General features: G+C 38.0%; 1 protein-coding gene and 1 pseudogene across 1 annotated transcript in view; both read right to left on the reverse strand.

The window, feature by feature from the left end:
* Positions 1 to 19,787, reverse strand: part of LOC144652251 (uncharacterized) — a 45,972-nt gene that overhangs the window by 10,752 nt on the left and 15,433 nt on the right. The window contains exons 2-7 of the mRNA XM_078512276.1: positions 15,497 to 15,604; positions 12,908 to 12,979; positions 8,968 to 9,042; positions 3,113 to 3,169; positions 2,268 to 2,467; positions 182 to 307 (exon numbers count right to left, since the gene is read on the reverse strand). Of these exons, the coding sequence (XP_078368402.1) occupies positions 182 to 307; positions 2,268 to 2,467; positions 3,113 to 3,169; positions 8,968 to 9,042; positions 12,908 to 12,978 (529 nt within the window). The 5' untranslated portion in view covers position 12,979; positions 15,497 to 15,604. The remainder of the gene's footprint in view (positions 1 to 181; positions 308 to 2,267; positions 2,468 to 3,112; positions 3,170 to 8,967; positions 9,043 to 12,907; positions 12,980 to 15,496; positions 15,605 to 19,787) is intronic.
* LOC144652171 (uncharacterized) lies at positions 11,324 to 11,838 on the reverse strand (annotated as a pseudogene).

Genomic DNA, 19,787 nt, shown 5'->3' on the forward strand with positions numbered 1-19,787 from the left:
GTTAGAATACGTTCCAAATTGTAATTTTGTTGATTATACTATAAATTGAAAACTCTCACGACCTCGACTACAATATGTGATTAAAAGGTACGGTGATGCTTTGACAGTTCTCAAAATTGCACTTGCTTCAATCACACATTTAACTCAAGGGCGTGCGATGTTCTTTACTAATTATCCTTACCCAAAGGACAAGACTTGCAATCTCGATGTTGTTTTCCTGGTGTTTTGTCAAATGCAACAAAAGAACCGTTTGGACATCTCTTGCAGGTTTTGTCCACGTAGCCGACTGTATCAGAGTAAAAACCTCCTGAAAAAAAGACAACCCCAATTTAAACTACGCTTTAGTAGGATCAAAAGGACCAAGAGAACAGAACTCCCGTGAGAAAGATATGATGTCAACCGTTTTTAGAAAATTTAAAGAAAATCTAAAAAAAAGTTGCTTAACAAATATTAATGTTGCCTTAGTTTCTGAATTCTCTAAGGTAATGAGTTTTTTCCAGGATTTGTTTGCTACTTCAAGCTTGATCATCTTCCACGATTTATTTGCTGTTTAAAGCTTATTCATCTTACTTTGTAAAATTTATTTATTTCCTTTTTTGCTAGATATGAGTGCGTGGTTGTGTTGCGTTTTGTGTTTTTGTGTCCCGACCTAGTATATTTGTAATTTATTTCATGTAATTTGGCTTCCTAGACTTTTCAACTTATCAGCTATTTTAGGAGCCAACAGCCTTTTACTTTTGTTTAATTTCATAATATGTAAATTTCATTTTTTCTGTGAAAGGGTAAAATAAAGTCGTTTTTTGTTGTAACAAAAATGGGAAACATATTGTAAGTTAACTTTTAGTTCTTGGTTTTAGGCCATCGTAACTTGATTAAAAATGTGAAACAAACAGCGGTGATAAACATCATGAAAAATCGCAATCCTTGCAAAACTGACTTTCACTTCAAAGTAGAGAAGACTGTTCATTTAAGAACTACAACCTTCATCAAATGCCAACGTCAACAGTGAGAGGTTGTTGCTTTATTAACTGAAGTGTAAATATTGAGTTACTGCTGGAGAGTAATTTTCTAGTCTAGGTTCCAGACCACTTAAATAAAAATATATTAATAGTTGTCAAAAATTTGTAATGGCCATACTTTTAAAAATATATGTTGCTTAGCATACAAAACGTCAAATTAAGTAAAATGGGACAATTTAAACTAGAAAATTTATAAAAATGAAAACTAACTAGTAAACTAAGTAATTAACTATTTGACTAGCTAAACTATCTAACATTAACTGACTAACCAATAGTCTAATTATAAAATTTGTTAAAAAGGTATGTCTTTATACAATTCTTAAAATCTGATAGCAAGCCTTTAAGCAATAATATTATTGTAAATCATCTACATATAAAAGTATCTACCAACATGCAATTTTTTGTTTCTCTACATTAACTGCTTTTCAAGTGACCAAGTACTTTTCGCAGTAAGCAAAAACGCACTTCTGAGCATAGTCACATGAATCATGACATCATCGCCCTAAGGTTTGAACAAGAGGAATTTTTGCGAAAATAAACCATCTAAACAAACATGGTCACACAACGCATCTCCGTGGTTTGGCCAAAACCTGTTCGCATCAGCATAGCCTATTACCTATAGGACTCATCAGCATGACGTAAACAGGTGTAAGGGTATCATGTCAAAACACTGGGAGTGAACCCAAAGGTTGGTTTAAACCCCAGCGCTATACAATCCATATGGGAGCCTTGGCTGGAACTGTAGAACAGTCTCGGCAATGGTAATGTGATGTGGATCCACTAACTATAGGGACGCAGGATGACGACATAAACTGTGGAGATGGGTTGTGTGACCACTTGCATTCAGATGTCTTATTTTAGGTATTCTTTTGCTTAGTGTTCCTTTTTTACAGCGCAGGAACCCAAGTATCTTTCTTTGCTTCAAATTAGGAAAGTTATTTCACATTCAAACTTTGTCAGTTGCAAAGGTTTTTGCTCATAGGAAAACAAAAAATTGTTCATATTATTAGCAAAGATTTCTTTATAGTAAAATATTTGAGCCCAGGAGGAGCAGTGATCGTCCGGGTGAGAGTAGCTCTGAAAAGAACTGTTGTTGGTGACTGAAGTTATTGTTGGTGATTGAACTGTTATTGATTGATTGAACTGTTGTTGGTGACTGAAGTTATTGTTGGTGATTGAACTGTTGTTGGTGACTTTGTTTGTGGCATTACACATCTAACTCGATAATCAAAAGGAGATAGAAGTTACCTGGAGGGCATTTTTGACATCCTTTTTCCCCTTTAGTGGAGGGATCAATGAACGTTCCTAAGGGGCACGGTGTAAATTCGTCGCCACCGCCATCTTTTTGTCGGAAACCCGAAGCCAATAGAGCGGAAGTATAGGCTTTATTCCGATAATATTCTTCTTCTTCCACCTTGATAGCTTCTGATTCGGATTCGACAGGATTCCTAGAAGAAAGCAATTATGTTTCTCAAGAAAGGGAATAGAACAATTTCCCTCCATCAAGCAATCCTTAATAAAGGTGGTAAAACGATTATCTAGAAACACAATAAGGATCAGTTAGTTTTTAGGCGATCAAATTTTACCATCCATTTTCTGTAAATTTTACCAAGTCATGTATAAATAATGTTAAATAGCTAGTCTTTCTAAAGTAAATTTTCCACTTTGTTTTAAGCAGAAATAGTTACCGGTAATTGTAGGACTCCATTGTTGATATATATGTTAATTTGCATCCTAGAAATTATGATTGCTAATATTATTATTATTATTATTATTATTATTAGCCAAGAAATGAAATAACGGTGAAAATTAAAAAAATAAAGGGAAAAATTAGGATAAAGGTCAGCTATATTCTGCTGATGTAATAATTGCCCGTCATATGCCCAAATCTTAAAATTGAAAAGTATAACAATGTCTTTATTGTGGGTGCAGTAATAAAATGAACTGAATGGATCAATACCAGTTTACCCGTCCTAGAGCAAAAATGGGAATCCTGATTGGAATGACCTGCGTGAAGGCGGAATAACTGAATGAATTATTTGCAGGAGGAGGCATGTATTTCTTATTATTAGTTTTTACACCTGGATACTAACAGATATATTGTGAACTCCTGGTGTTTAAGTGATCTAACAGTTCGATTGGATATCAACCTGGGAAAAAATAAGAATGAAAAAAAATACAAGAATAGGTTTAGCATAACTTGTTAACCAAATATATATGCTAATGCCTCAGGTTTACTATCTTTCTTCTTTTAAATACCAACTATCAATCTCACAAGGACTGGGAACTACCGAATTTACGAATTTGATTGGCTAAAAATGCGCTCTAGATTTTCCTTTTTAGACCCGTATTTAGACCGGTTACAATTGCGGTGAGAAAATTACAAACAAATGTACTGAAACAGTGACTGGCTTCGGCTAAAAATACTAAACAGAAAAGCTAAGAACAAGCAAACTTTGGCAATTTAACTTAAGCTGGCATGCAGTCAAATACCAGCCAGAGATAAAATTGCAAAATATTTGCCAGGCCAGAAGTATTAAAGCAGTCAAGACCAATAAAAGCGACTTTTACTCCTGCAAGAATATTTTGTCAGTCAATGAAAAAGGCTACAGAAATTGAAAACATACCTGCCGATGATCTCGACCTTCTCTCATTGAAATGTTTCATTGCCGTTGGCAAGCAGAATGTCCGTGAATACAAACCATTTACATTAAGCAAATTAACAAATTGACGTCAGTTTTTATGCTCTTTCCTGTTACTGGTGATAAATTTTGCAATAACAGCATCAAAGTGTTGTAGATTCCCGAGCCACAAGGCGAGTGGATCTATAACAAACTTTGACAATGTTATGATGAAATTTACCATCAACTAAAGGGCAGACGCATTAAAAAACTGACGTCAATTTGCTTTTTACAATAACAAAAGGCCAAAATTTCAAATGGAGGAAAGATCTAGAAATGCATGAGTTAATGGACAATGCGATTGCCTCAGAATCGGAATTTCATCGCTGTAATTCGGAGAATCACAGGCTCGTAAATAAAAGTTTAGTAAGACTAGGCCAGAAATACAAGGAAAAACTTGCGTTTCTTAACTAAAATATTAATCCAGGGTAAACTGTTCACAAAATGATTCGCTAAAACACGGTTCAGCTTCTTAATTCCATCGACAGCACATATTCCTACTCACCACCCATTCCCAGGTCTGAATTCTTAATAAAGCATCCTCATATTTTGGCTCTTAGGCTGCAATGGTTTCTTCCGTTTCAACCCATAAATTTGAGATGATTTCCTCATTGAAGCCTTCTATTGAAGACTACAATTCTCGCCTCATCAAAAATGCAGTGCTGAAAAGTTTAACAAAACTTTTGCTGATTCCATCATTTCATGCGTCTGTACTCGTATTTATTTATTTATACATTTACTTATACCTGGTAAAAACATCAGGCTTATGAAATCTAATTAATAAAAATACAAATCTAAATACTATACTAAACCTGAACCTGTTTTCCACAAATACTCTGACAATAAAATTAGCCAATCAGCGTGTGAGAATTTGCTCAGTTCTTGTTAAATTTTAGTTTTCCTACAAAATTTGCAAAAACTACGTTTCTATTGCTCAATTAAAAATAATTATAGCCTTTCTGTCTACTTAGATTTACAAGAAGGAACCCTTTTAGGAAAACGTTAGCAAAACTAAGGATAAGCTGTCACAAACTTAGGATCGAAATACCTCAAATACCGTATTCACACGTGTATAGACCGCACTCGTTTATAAGCTACACCCCGACTTTTGACCGAATTTTCTTGGAAAAAAATAATTTCATGTTTTCTAAAAAGGGGGGTAAGGCCTGGCTTAGTTATCTCAGAGTGCTGAGTACCGCCAAGTTATTGTGATTTAGTAAATAATAAAGATGGTAAATTTCAAGCTCGGTGATAAATAGTGAAGAAATTATGCTTGGGACAAAGAAAATTCCCCGACGGAAATTGAACCCATGGCCTCCCAGATACCCGTTGGGCGCTCTAACCAACTGAGCTATGAGAGACTCGTTGTGAGCTGGGCCATTTACTAGGTTGATATGTGACACGCGTCCTGCATACTGCTAGGATCAGCAATGTCGAAATCATTAAATCTGTAGTAAATAATAAAGATGGTAAATTTCAAACTCGGTGAGAAATAGTGAAGAAATTATTCAACATGACATGAGCGTGGGACAAAGAAAAAATCTGAGTCCCCGACGGGAATCGAACCCATGGCCTCCCAGATACCGTTTGGGCGCTCTAACCAACTGAGCTACGAGAGACTCGTTGTGAGCTGGGCCATTTACTAGGTTGATATGTGACACGCATACATACATACATACATACTTTATTGACTTTCCCCCTAGAGGCTTTTCAAAGACAATGAAATAAATACAATAATAATTTAAAACTACTTAAAAACTCTAAAATGATATTCATACTTAAAATTAATTAACTAGGATTAAGAATCTATAAAATCTTTGACAAGTTTACGTTTAAGATAAAACTTAAAAGCAGATACATTCTCGAGAGTTTTTAGAGAGCTATCCATGGAGTTCCAGATACTGACTATTCTGTAGTAAAACGTCCTCTGACCACTGGCAGACTTGAAAAGAGGAATGTTCAGCATTTGTGAACTTCTTGTGGCACGTCCGCTTATTTCTCCTCGCTTACTAAACTGGGAAGACAGATACTCCGGCACGCGGGATGTTAGACATTTGAAGGCCATGATAGCGCTCCTGAAATATAACTGAGTCGCAACTGGTAGCCATTTAAGCTCTTTTAAAACTGGTGTGATGTGATCATATTTGTGCGTACTGGTCGCAGTTCGAGCGATCATATTCGATCATATTTGTGCGTACTGGTCGCAGTTCGATACTGCTAGGATCAACAATGTCGATAGCATTAAATGTCTAGTAAATAATAAAGATGGTAAATTTCAAGCTCGGTGATAAATAGTGAAGAAATTATAAATTACACGAGCGTGGGACAAAGAAAAAATCTGAGTCCCCGACGGGAATCGAACCCATGGCCTCCCAGATACCGGTTGGGCGCCCAACCTGTATTTGGGAGGCCATGGGTTCGATTCCCGTCGGGGACACAGATTTTTTCTTTGTCCCACGCTCGTGTCATGTTGAATAATTTCTTCAATATTGTGATTTGTTTAAACGACAAAATTCATCACAGTAATCTAACTTAGCTTGTAATCGATCGAACAAACATTGAAAGGTAAATACCGTATTTATTCGGCTATAAGCCGAGAGATATTTTCGCCAAATCTTACAGAGAACTAGTCAAAACTCAACGAAATAAGCCGAGCGTTCATCAACAAACAAAAATTTTCAAGCGTTTGTAATTTATTCTTGGTCGTACTTTTTATTAAAGTGTCGGCTCCTGAAACACAATTTGGATTAATTAAGCAACGTTATCCAGCATGTCTTAAACAATTTCCTCACAAAATCTACAATTTCTGCCTGAAACTGTTTCTGTTCCTTCACCATTTGAAGTTAAGTTAATTGCAGAATCACTGCTAAGTTACGTTACTCTTCAAGAGAAGAAGGAATCGATCTTTGTTTTTCATTGACTTGTTGTGGCGACACCAGAAAACTGGCCAATCAGAGGCAGTCGTTCCAACGGGCTTGGTAAACATTGTAACACGATCTGGAAGAAATCAGACGAATGTAATATTTTTGTTCAAAACCTAAAACTTCTAATACCACGACTTCTCTCCTAAAAGAAACCACTTCAGAAGAGTTTGTTTGGATTCAGAATACTCTGACAAATAACAGCACATTGTGTTTCCTTTTTGATGACATTTAAAGTTCACCCAGCTTGCTTGATCTGTATGTTCGCTAGCGACTTTGTAACGAACTGAAGATTCACTCCCGGAGATTCACTGAATCAGCCTGTATTCTCTGGCGATTTTGCAGTTGTTCTGAACAGTCTCTACCTCAGCAACAACTTTCACTTTGAATGTTTTGTTGCTTAAAACGAGTAGCCTCCAAAACTTGCTTGCAAACATTCGTTTAAACTGCGATTAACTAGAATATCAAAGCCACTTATCGGCCCAAGTCTTTACACGTGTGTTGTGCAAAGAATTGCGTGAACATTTTAGATGGGTTTCGAATTAAACATATGAAGATTGAAGTTATACCGTGTATAGGCCGCACCCCCATTTTGCAGAAAATTTATTTGGAAAAAAAGTGTGGTCTATACACGTGCGAATACGGTACAACAATATACATCGTTATGAAAGACTATGTAACTTCTGCAATTGAAACAAAATTGAAGATGAAACTCACTTTTTGTTAGATTGCCCAAGCTATTCTCTATACGAGACATATTATTTTCTATAATAGAACCTAAAATCCCATTCCTACCATTACTATCACATGAACCTTATTATCACATCTTATGAATTCCACTGACTTATTGAGTACTTAATAAACATTCAGTTAATTTCATTTGTCTTGGCATGTTTTGAATTGAGACACAACCTCGTAACAATGATCACCCCTTCGAATGGTTAAAAATGAGCATATATTGTAATTCTTTTTATTTTATTGTATGTGACAGCGGAGCTCCGCTCGTGCACGCGAGCACAGCATTCATAAGTAAGAGTAAGCAAAATTTGAAATCCACATCGAACCGAGAAATTTTGGGGGTTCCCAATCCCGTACATACGTACACACGAATTTGGCCTGGGGACGAGGTTGCCCGCCCGTGCTAAAGGAAAGTGAGGAAATTACAAACAGCAAATATAAAAGCTCCCAGGGCAAGACAAAATATAGACAACGGGTAAAATTACTCAGGGACACTACAGAGCAAAATATCTGAGAGGTTTATTATCCAACTGCTCTATTTTGTTCGTCTTTTTCATCTGTGAGTGTATCAAAACTTCCATGCACCAGAGAGACAGGGCTTTAGTGAAGCTCATTTTTACACCGGTTAACTACACTGAATAGAGATGATTTAGTGTGCGTTAAAATTTGTTTAAACTACTGTACACATGGCAAGAGATTAAAAATGACCACTGATCTTTTCCAGAAACGTTTTAAATTTGCGTACGTGAGCAACGTTTTAAATTTGCGTACGTGAGCAACCCACCGAGGTTAAAACAAATACTATTATTATTATTATTAACCCATTTGAGTGCACCGATGTTAAGACAAATACCAGCAAGAAAAGTGAGACGGGAATATTTGTCCACCAAATATATTGAAGTCTCTTTTGTGTAAAGCAAAAATAAGAGGTCTCGAAACTATTTTGTATTCTTAGAAAGCTAAGAATAAACTCTTAATTAATTTTGAGCCATGAGTTATTCTGCTTTGAGCTTATTATTTTTGTTGTACCGTAAGACATTCATTTTGACCATAAGCAATTTAAATTTGTCTTGCACCTATGGGCTGGCCAGCGTATACATTAAAAGCTTTGACCCCATATTTATCAGAATGGAAACATTGTAAACCCTAGAATGAAAATTAAATAAATAGGGAGCTCCCCTTTTAGGCTTGGCTAAAGGCTAAATCTATATATTGTTATTTTCTCTTTTACTAGTTCTTCTGATTAATTTAATAAATTAATTAAATTACATTAAAAAATGAAATTAAAAATTTTAAAAATTTAAAATTAAATTAATTAAATTTAGGTAGCTTCATGCAAATAAAGCTTGTTGTTGTTGTTTTGCCATATAATAAACACCTTATTAACCGATCTTAGTCGGTCTGTATGGGAGAATCTTGACCTCGGTCGTGAGTATAGACCACATGTATTCGGTCTCTTTCTCGGTTAAAAACAACTAATTAATCAAGGGCAAAAGACGTGCTGGGAGATAGTCGATTCCTGGTGTTTTCTGTAGGAGATTGATCCTTCCGTTAAGACTCAGGATTGATATTCTCCCACTACATGCCCAAATATACGAGAGACATTACAGTATAGAATTCATGCCAGCAGGGCTAATGAATGATTCAATTCTTAGTGTCTTCAGCTTTGTCCTTTGCAAATACCTGTTGAAAGAAGAGACATCCATGTGTCACGCAAAAAGCCATGCAAGTAGCATATTATTTCACAGACACTTGCTCCCTAGTTGTTCCTACTTCTGTTCAATGCTGACAGCAACGTTATACCATTTATTACAAATTTTTCGTTTTGAGAATATTTTGTGCGAACAAGAAAATATTTTTTACATCATGGAAGAAAAAGTCGTGATTCGACGAATTTCTCCCTAAGAAGTTCAGAAAATCATAGAAAATGCAAAAGAAAAGACACATGACATGTTTGATATAGGAGACTTTGTCTCCTCTAAACGCCGGAGCATCATGAATAACAATTCAGGGGACAAAAGAGACCGAGGAGAAGTGAATCAGGCTCACAGGCGGAAGATAATGGAAGTCGCAGTGGTTGCTGCAATATGGTCGACATTATAGCCGAGGTAAACCCGAAACCCCTGGCTCAGGCACGGATAGTAGAAATCGCCGAGATCAAAGAAAAGCAAAAGCAGCTGGAAAATACAAATGCTGAACTGAAAAATAGCTTAGCATTTGCTCGTAAGTAGTCGTGCACTTACCTAAACCCATTGTGACAGGTACTCATCAAATGGCGTCACAATAGGTTGCCATAGCAACCGAGTTTTGATGCACGTCCGGAAGTGAATAAACCGGAAGTAGAGTGTCAGATGTATTTATTATAACTGTTGACCATTGACTTTTGAGAGATTTGGGTGGTTTTCCCAAACGAATGGGAAAACTGATTGAAAAATTAGAAAAAAATCAAGAGAGTTCGCTGATAGCTCCCAGCGCTTCCTCGTTGATAGGGCTCCCTCCCACTCACTCACTCTAATTTTGTCCTCTATGAATTTCCAGAGGAACAGACTTCTCTTATTCCTTATCTTGGGCTGCTAAGCCAGCACCTTGCCAAGGTCCTCTGCGTTATGGGCGATAGCCTTTAATACCATGTGTTTCTCAGGGTGCCAGGGGAGCTTGCTCCTGATTTGTAAATATTCCTCTTCATATCTCACTTTCATTCTTTCCAAATCGGTGACAAGATTGTCGAAACTTCGTGTGATCGGCATGATGGTGCTCAAGACCAGTAAAAACTGCAAGTACTGAGTGCATACAGGACCCATGTTTGTTTCCATTCTCCAGGTATAAAACAGGGATACCCCTCTCACTTAAGTAGACCACAGTTGTTCCTTGTCTCCAACTTTACGAAGGATACCACTCTTGTCCTTATAGAGATCCTATTCTCCAACTTTACAAAGGATATCCCCGTTTCTCTTATATAGACCTCATTTCAATTTCCCGCACCACGATCTGGTTAATCATTTTTTTACGTCATCAAGGAAAGGGGGATACCCCACTATCCCCCCATTCTTAACTGCACAGAGATCTTCATGGTAACGAAAACGATCCCGTGGTTATGCAATTGTTTTTTTTTAAATGTCACGAACTCACTCGGTCACGCTAGAGAATCACCCAATAACAGATTCTAATCACAGTGCATTTATTATTTACAAAATTGTAGTCAGGTCATTATTTCATAAAGCGTAATCACATGATTGCTGGAAACTAAACTTGGGTCCACTTGTACTTTTCCAGAACCTTGTTGGTCGCAGGTCCCATCTCGTCCTATTTCTGTTTGTGTTTTATCGTGAAGTCTTTGATTAATCCGTTCCTTATTCTTTGCATAATATTGTCTCCATTTTTCTTTGATCCATTCCCTGTATTTTTCACGGTATTTTCTTCGGTAACCGCTGATGCAGGTCTTGTTCTGCTCAAGATATTCTCTCCGGTTCCAGTTGATTTCCTCGCACTTTGTGTCAAGACAGGCCTTGATAATCTCAGCATTCTCTGTAAGCCATTGTTTTTGCCAAGCTAGGATCCGTTCCTTGTTCATAATATCTTTTGTGGTAGGCTGTCCGAATTACTTTACGGTGTAGTGCGTCACGTTTAATACGGTGAGTCCATTTTAAACGCTCTAAGTAGGCCTTCCGTAGTCTTCTTCTGCTTAGAGGTAATAGGGAATTGAAAGCGGCAGTCTTGGCATAATCTTCGGTTTTACCCTTATTGAGAAACCGTTTGACTTGTTCTGTGTATGATTCTTTGAGATCTTCCCTCACTTTAGTACGTAACGGATCCCACAGATCCTAGTCTGTCATAGTCAGTCCTCCACTTCTCCTTCCTCTATTCTCCTCTTCCTCTATATTTTCTTCATAGCTTCCACCTTCTGGCTCTGTGTCAAAAATATCTGTTGCATGATCTGCCATTGTCTACTTCAACTGATCTGGAGTCATTTGAAGTGATTTCTTATATACAAAGCGTCCTCCACCTTTCTTTGAAACCAGCCTGGGTATCCTTCGTGCATCAACAAGTGACTAAATACCCTTCTCCTGTCATCACTGCCTGGGTGCAGTCCAAGGCCAAGTACCCAAAGGCTCGTCTCGCTAATTTTTGGTACACGGTCATCATGTCTTGCCAGTAGATGGGAAATGCTTGTAGCAGTAAATTCCGCATCGCTAGCTGGTCGCGAGGATTCTTGAAGGCTATGATGTAATGAGCATTCCTGGAAATACTCTTATATTTACCCGGTTGGAACACGTCTTAACAAAAAAACATGACGGTGATATTTTGATGATGAGAGTGTTTGGTGAACAAATCTAGTAGCCCTTTATCTTCACTTCCCTCTGTCGTGAGATCGTCCAACGCAAGGAATCCACCTTTGGGGAACCACTTTCGCAATTGGGAGGTTGTAGGAACACCTTCGTGAAAATGTACCCTAGCCTCTTGCATGTTTTCGGAATCCATCTTAACAGGCTCCGTAGCAATAATGAATGACCTCAGGGGGGTGTACTAAACAACTCTTTTGAGTGACCCAAAAGTAACGACAAGTCTTGCCACAGCCAGATGGACCAACGACTAAAATACTCAAGGGTGTCTTGAACTGAAACGCTTTACCCCTTTCTATTCCTCCTGGGCTCCCATTGGACGTTTCAGTAAGAGATGTAACCTTTGCTGCATTCTCTTGTGTCTTTTCAAATGGTCTTTGACATCTATATTTCTCGTACTGTCTGCACGAGTAAACAGTCTGACAATAATAACACCAAAGGGACATGACTAACTCCTTGCTTGTTCAAATAAAAGTTGATTAAATCAAAGAAAGCATTATTTTTATAATAAGCTGGTGGTTCTTGGCAGTTTTTGCTAGTTTTTGGCGGTAACTGGCAGTCTGCATTCTGCATTCTGCAAATGTCAGACACTGCGATCCAAGCGATCTTGTTCGTCCCAATCACCGCAAATGTTAGCGATCGTCTGTGTAATGTTCTCATATAATTGCCTTGACCACAAGAAAACTGTTTGAAGTGACAGAGACGATAGCAGCGATCGGGGTGATTATATGAGAACCGGCCTTTAATGTGAACGTGTAACTTCCTTTTTACTCTTTCCAATGTAATGTTTCTGTCTTTTGTATTGTAAGCAAGGAAAGTAGTTGCAGGTAGTGTAATGTATTTGTGTTATATTGTAAGTTAAGGTATTTTTTCTGTTGAACTGTAATTAACGTATTGCAGTTGCTATCAATTATTGTAACTAAAGCTATCAATTATACTGTAAATTTTGTTAAAAATCTTTTTGTAAAATAAGTATTGTAAGCAATGTGTATTGTCAGTAGTGTAAGTTTGTAAATATGTTTTTGTGTGTTGCAATCCAAAAAATGGTAAGCGTGTCAGGAAACATCTTTTTGCAAGGTTAAATAAATTCCTCTGAGCCACCTTAGATTTTCAAATATTTGCTTGCTCGGTGACCATCGCAGCTCATTTCTTTATCATGTTTCTTCATCTTAGAATGAGCAATAAGTAGATCAGAAGAGTTTACTTACACTAATAAATGACGATTGCCTGGCTTGAATGCTTCTGGTTCGATTGTCTCTAAAGGATTATCTGACAGCATTCTTAAACAACAACAGCAATTCACAGTTATTAAACAAGTATTGACTATAATAAACTAGTTTACAATGACAAAACTGCTAGACATAATTAGCACCGCTTATTTGATATACGGAGAAACAGGATTTTACAAAATCAGGAGCGGATTGAGAAATTTTTTATTGGAAGGGGATCAATTTTTAATTCAAAAAACACTTTTGAAATGTTTTGGCGGCAAATTACTTTCAATACAGTTTCAATCCACACCTCTCACCATCCTTCCCCGTCACAGGTGGTCTCAGGTGGTCCCTTACTGTGTACATGAATTCTATTTGTCAACAATGTGTATGGGGAAAGTCGTAATAGAAATGTTTAGCCAAAGCGCATTCAAACCTCTCGGGAAGAAATGATATATCGACGACATTTTCTCCCTCTAGGACTCCAACAGAGAGGTTTTATCTCAGTTCATTGATCAAATAAACGATTATCAAGACACCCAACTACCAAGTTCACGGCTGGAATTTCTGATACAGTAACTTCTTCACTGGACGCAAGCATTTGTAAAAGCGAAAGATTCATATACGAATCAAAAGACAAAAGCACCGATAACAAGCCCACTGAATCATTTCAATACACTCATTTCTCCTTGTGTCACCCACCAGGCCCTAGTTGTTCAACAGGTGGATAACACTATCCATGGGATAAATCGCTATCCAGTGGAAAAATGTTGACAAAACTTACTATGCTATATATCCGCTGGATAGTAATTATCAGGTGGATACAGCTTTTGAACAACCGGGGCCAGGAGTCCAAAAAGGCTTTATCAAAGAGGAGGAGTCTGCTTAGAACAAATTCCTCTAAAACAGCAATTTCGAGGAAAAAATCAAGCACTTCCAATCAAATTTATCACAATTATCGAGAGAGGAAGACCAGTCAAAAGAACTCTCGGGTAAGTAACTTTTAAAAACAAAAAGCAGGCCCACAAGCCAAAACCTCAAACAAACAAAGAAACCTTGCCTTTTGTAGCACAATACCACAAGGCAGTGCAAAACTTGAAACATACACTTATAAAAAACTGGCGTTAAGAAGAACAACAACCATTGCTCAAAAAGTACTCAGAAAACATACATACATACATACATACATGTATGTATGTATATCATAGAAAAGGGGAATATAACATCAAACTATGAATGACTAATACACGTGTGCAAGAGACGTTCAGGCTTGTCAACGTATTTTTATCACTTTCTATGCAAGAATTTCAGTGTCAAGTAAGTGTCAGATCTGATAGGGGAGGGAGGTCCAGAACCCCCAGACCCTCGCCCTGGATCTGCCACAAGATAGATTTATCTCTGTAACTTTTTCAGTAAGGTCTAACCGTTAAGATGGAACAAAGCGAAATTAATAAAACAAATTAAATGTAGTTTCATCACCAGTGCAATGGCTTTAATTTTTTATTTCTTTCTTTCTAAAAATTCGCTTGGCTCTACTGCACAAAGCACTCAGCAAGCATACAAACGTGTTGTAAATTATTAATTAAAGACTACTTTTGAATCTCGTCCCAGAGCCTGCAATTTGTTTGTTCAGCACCACGATTGAACACCCTGGCCGAACCGGACCACTTTTTCCTTACGATTGGCTGGTGAGTTAAATTTAAATCAAATGAGAAAGAAACATAACTCAAAAATCAGCTCGTCTCAGCATAGGCGTTTCAAGCTCATGTATGTTGTTGTGATCTCATTTTTGGTTTGCTTGAAGGTAATGTGACGTGATTTCAAAACCTTGCTGCTTTTCTGATTTTATTGTGACCTGTATTATGGGGAGGATCGATGGTGCAGCGAAACACCGTACAGGTGTAAATCTATAAACGGAGCATATCCAAAGAAACTAGGGTGTAATAGCTCAGCATGCGCACTCCAGATAAGGTAAACACCAGCATGTAAGAACCTGCTGGCAGAAATTTGCCATTTTAATACCCCAAAATATAAGAACCTGTTTAGCCAAGCAAATTTCAGCAGGTTCTTATATGTGGGTTATAGAAAATTTTTATGAACATTTTTTACAGAACATCCCAAACTGTATTTACAAATAAAGAAAAGACAGATTCACATAGACTGTAATTGTCTTCTTTGGACCTTGCATGAGGCTTGAAGCAATACAGTTATGAATAAATGCTGCATAATGAAGGACCAAACCCTTTTTTTTTTCTCGTACAATCAAAAACTATGGCTCCTCCTTAGAAATTAAGAACCTTATAAAGAACCTACTTAGCCTAAATTACCAATAACTACCCCCAAATACAAGAACCTATTTTGCCAAACTTAGAAAATTGTAGGTTCTTACACGCGGGTGTTTACTGTAAGGAAAAAAGATCTTGACGGTCTTGAGGGAATCTATCCCTCACTTAAGATACATTTTGCAATGCGCAATCAAGTTAACTATTGTTCAATTGAAATGGTGATGTATGACATTACGCGAAATTTATAAAGTTAATGTTGGTTTAATCGTACACTAAAGTAGATTACCTGCTTGATACTCACATTATCTGGGCTGTATTTCTGACCCAAACATCAAATTGCTCTTTATCATTATACAGATTATAGAAGGCTCGATATGGAATGTTTTTTAAACGGTTACCACTTAACAACCTTGAAGTGAAACAAAGAAAAAAATGAAAGAAATAAGCCGGGACTGCGGTGTTATTGGACAAGCATCAGGTAAGGTCACTGAATAGAAGACTGAGGGTGAGAATGAGAGTGTGGTCTCAAAATGGTTTTAAGTTTTTTATGAAGACTCCAGCATTGATTCTATCTGGCTGCTGTTTAGGGCCCTTGGGCACTTAAAAGGTTTGATGCTGAACCATGCTGCTGAAAGGTTGGTTACGCCGCAAAATGTAATACTAACACAAAATGTAACAACAATCGCCGCAAAATGTAATAAAAATGTTAACACAAAATGTAATAACGTTTTAACGCAAAATGTAATAAATTTTCTAACGTAAAATGTAAAATGTAATAACTTTAGATAACATGTTCTGCAGAATTTTGTAATAACATTTGCAGCATTTTGTAATTATGACTGTCACATTGTGTAATAAGGTGCAGCAATTTGTAATAAGGGCTGCAGTATTTTGAAATATTTGCATAGGTAATCATACGGTTTCGAGTTCAATTTGGAATTAATTTGCATGAGTGAGTTTTTCAAAAACCTGAAATTGCACAAGCCGAAAAACCGTATGATTACTTATTAATAATATAAACATGAAAAAGTTGAGCCCGCGATACAATGGTAAAAAGTAAGTTGGTCAGCTTCAAAAAACACATGACCTTGATAAGGTGAACACCTGAGCCCGCAATATGGTCATGTAATACTGATCAGTGGATGCCTTGTTTTGACAGCTGTCAATTGACCATGTTAACGTTAGAAAATTTCCTGTTGTCTTTCAGCCAAACGTGATCCAGAATATTGTTGTGTAATTTGCACTGGTGTTACACTTTTTGCCTAGTGTTACACTTTTTGCACTGGTGTTACAGCTGAACTGCACTGCTCTTAGCCAATCAGAATCAGGTAATTTTTTCAAGTATATTACATTATTAGTAAGTTTATGCAAATTGTAATAACGTCTGACGCAAATTGTAATGAGTTGTTTCGAATGATGTTATGTGGTTTCCAACACCGCTAATTAGTGTTCATCAAATAAATATTTAGATATTTGTAAAGTAGGCTATGCATTCTTTTGCCTTTTCCTGATATACAGGCAGCCAAAAAGGCTTGTGGACGTTGGGACCCAGCGTGCAGTAGCCCACAGCTGTGTTAAAACTACTGTCTCCGTCAGAAATTTTGGGGGTCCTTCATATCTGCGTAATTGAAAAGATCCCCCTGGGTCAGTGACGGGGATCTTTTAACATGAAGAATGCATCTGGGGAGTCTAACAACTCTCTTGCCAGGCCTTGGTCACTCTAAGGTCTATGAAGACGACAAGAAGTAACAAAGTCTTGTACTTATCATCACCGACCATGTAAATAAACAAATCTCGCTTTTTATTTTTTTCTCAGCGCGTGAGCGGGCATGTTACACAGCCCAAGTGCTATGTAGTGATTCAAAGTCAAATTTAACGTCAAAAACTCAGAACTTTTAATACATGATACGATCCAGGTTTCAAGATTACACTCTAACAATCCAGGTTCAGTTCAGGCATACCAACTATAGTTCAGGTTTTCTACAAATACAAATATGAACTAGTAAACATAGGAAACTAATCGAAGAACATGTAGGTACATTTTGCAAATAATATGACTCTTACCGACTGTTTCGTTAGGTCCAAAATGCTCAACAAGGTAAAGAAATAGAAACGACATGGCGAATCCAAGCGAGAACAACGCACATAGTTGGTCACGTGATGCAAATTCGTGACGTAATATTGGTCCGCACAACGTGCACGCAATGGTAGCTACACCGGTCCCTAAATGAACATTCTAGAAATAGTTTCATTTACACCATACTTATAAGCTAACGTTGCGAACTTAAACATCCTTATTTTAGGTAAATACACAGTTCTTTGTTCGTCAATAAAACACAACTTTAAATGTCATTAAGTGGTGCCCACTCGTTGTTGTCCACTCGTGATTGACAGGATGAGTATACAAAGTTTGATCCATGTTAACTGCAACATTACAATGTCCAGCATACATGTCAAATGCATCATACTTGAAGGAAATGTTCCTGACAGTACAAATTGCTTAAGGACTTGACATTTCAAGGCGACACAACTTGGTGATTGGTCGGGTAAGAACAGTTCTCGTCACTTTGATTTCTCTTTCTCGTCGACGCTTTGCACGAGTCACAACAGTGCAACTTGTTAGCACCTTTGCAGAACGCACATATCCATCTTCACTCTCAAACACTTCCACAACTCGGGCTAATGGCCACTGACCTCTTGGGTAATTCTCATCTGCCAGAAGAACGAGTTCACCAACCTTAAGGTTCTCTCTCGGTTCATTCTACTTCTTTCGTTCTTGGAGGGTAGGAAGATATTCCTTAATCCACGGTTTCCAGAATACACTTGCTAAGTACTGCGCTTGTCTCCACTGTCGTCTACAATGCAAATCCTCCTTCTCAAAGATTCCAGGGGGCAAACCGGCACATGGTCGCAGCTGCAACAGATGATTTGATGTAAGGGGTTCTTCATCCATTGGGTCATCACTATTTCGTGTTAACGGCCTACTGTTTAGAATGTTAGTTGCTTCTGTTAGAACAGTCGACAACACTTCATCGCATACCACCTGTTCTTTCAAAAGAGCCTTCAGGATTTGGCGTACAGACCTTATCATTCTCTCCCATGATCCCCCCATGTGACTTGCTGCAGGAGGGTTAAAGATCCATTCGATACCTCTTTGCGCACAAAACCCACTGACTGTTTGCTGATTCCACTCGTTAACAGCATCCTTAAGCTCCTTATCTGCTTTGGTAAAATTTGTGCCATAGTCACTGCGAATCTCTTTCGGGTATCCTCGGAGGTTAATGAATCTCCTCAGTGCATTGATCATGGAATCTGTATTCAGGCTATGTGCAACTTCCAAGTGTCTAGCACGGACAGTTAAGCATGTGAATAGGCAACCCCAACGTTTAACTCGTTTAACATCCCAGACAAACTTGTCAGCTTCTATATTCCACTTCAATCCAAGGGCACATGCAGTTGGCAAGTCTTCTATGTCTAGGTTAACTGCAGAACTTGCTCTCTCACACTCAGGAATCTCAACCAGTACATCTCTGTCATTGCTAAGCCACTTGGTTAACCTAAACCCTTCTTTCTTCAGTAGCTCTCGTAACTGTGTTGACAACTTTATTGCGGTTTCAGGAGAAGAAGTCAACGTACATGTTTCTCATCACAGTCTGAATTGTTTCAGGGTCAAACTCTTCCAGGTATGTCGACGCTGTCTTCTGTAGGCAGAAGTTGGCACAACTAGGCGAGGAGGTTGCACCAAACAGGTGTTTCACCATGTTGTGTTCTTCTGGTTCTTTCTCCAGGTCCCCATCAGGCCACCAAAGAAACCTCAACACATTGTTATCTTCGGGGTCAACATAGACTGGGTGGAACATAGCTTCTATATTGGCTGCAATAGCTATTGGCTCTTGCCGAAATCTAATCAACGCTCCAACAAGCGGATTTGTCAAATCAGGGCCTTGCAATAATTGCTGATTCAAGGAGGTTCCACGATATTTCGCACCACAGTCAAATACAACTCTAACCTTCCCTGGCTTCAACGGGTGTGTCACAGGGTGATGTGGAAGGTACCAGACTTGTTTCTCTTTCAAATTCAGCTCTTCTGTTGGAACTTTCTGGGCATGACCTTTTATTATGTACTCTTGCATTGTGGTACGGTACTTCAGGAGTAGATCTTCATCCTTAAGGAGTCGCTTCTTTACAAGTTGTAACCTCTGTTCCGCCACAGGTCTATTGTTTGGTAGTTCTGGGCATCCTTGTCGCCATGGCAATGCAACTTGGAAATGCACTCCAACTCTTTGTAGGGATTCCTCCATTTTGTTCAAGGCTAACTTGTCTTCAACTGATGGTGAGACTGTTGTCCCAATCACAGAGTCTCCAAAATCTGTCTTCCAAAGCCGTTTAAGTTGCTGGTGCAGGGTATCATTGTCAATGTCACAGTCAATTAATTCTTCCTTTTCTTCCTTTAACGGAAGGAGATTTACAACAGCTCGCTGCTCTAGCCTCTCGATGGGTTCCCTGTGTTCAAAATTGCCAACACTCTCTGACCACATTGCAGTTTCGAATTTCACCCCAGTTTTGTCAATTGCCTAAGTCGAAGGATTCTC

Source organism: Oculina patagonica, chromosome 4, assembly GCF_052425735.1.
Source record: "Oculina patagonica isolate OP01 chromosome 4, crgOcupat, whole genome shotgun sequence".
Lineage (NCBI taxonomy): Eukaryota > Metazoa > Cnidaria > Anthozoa > Scleractinia > Oculinidae > Oculina > Oculina patagonica.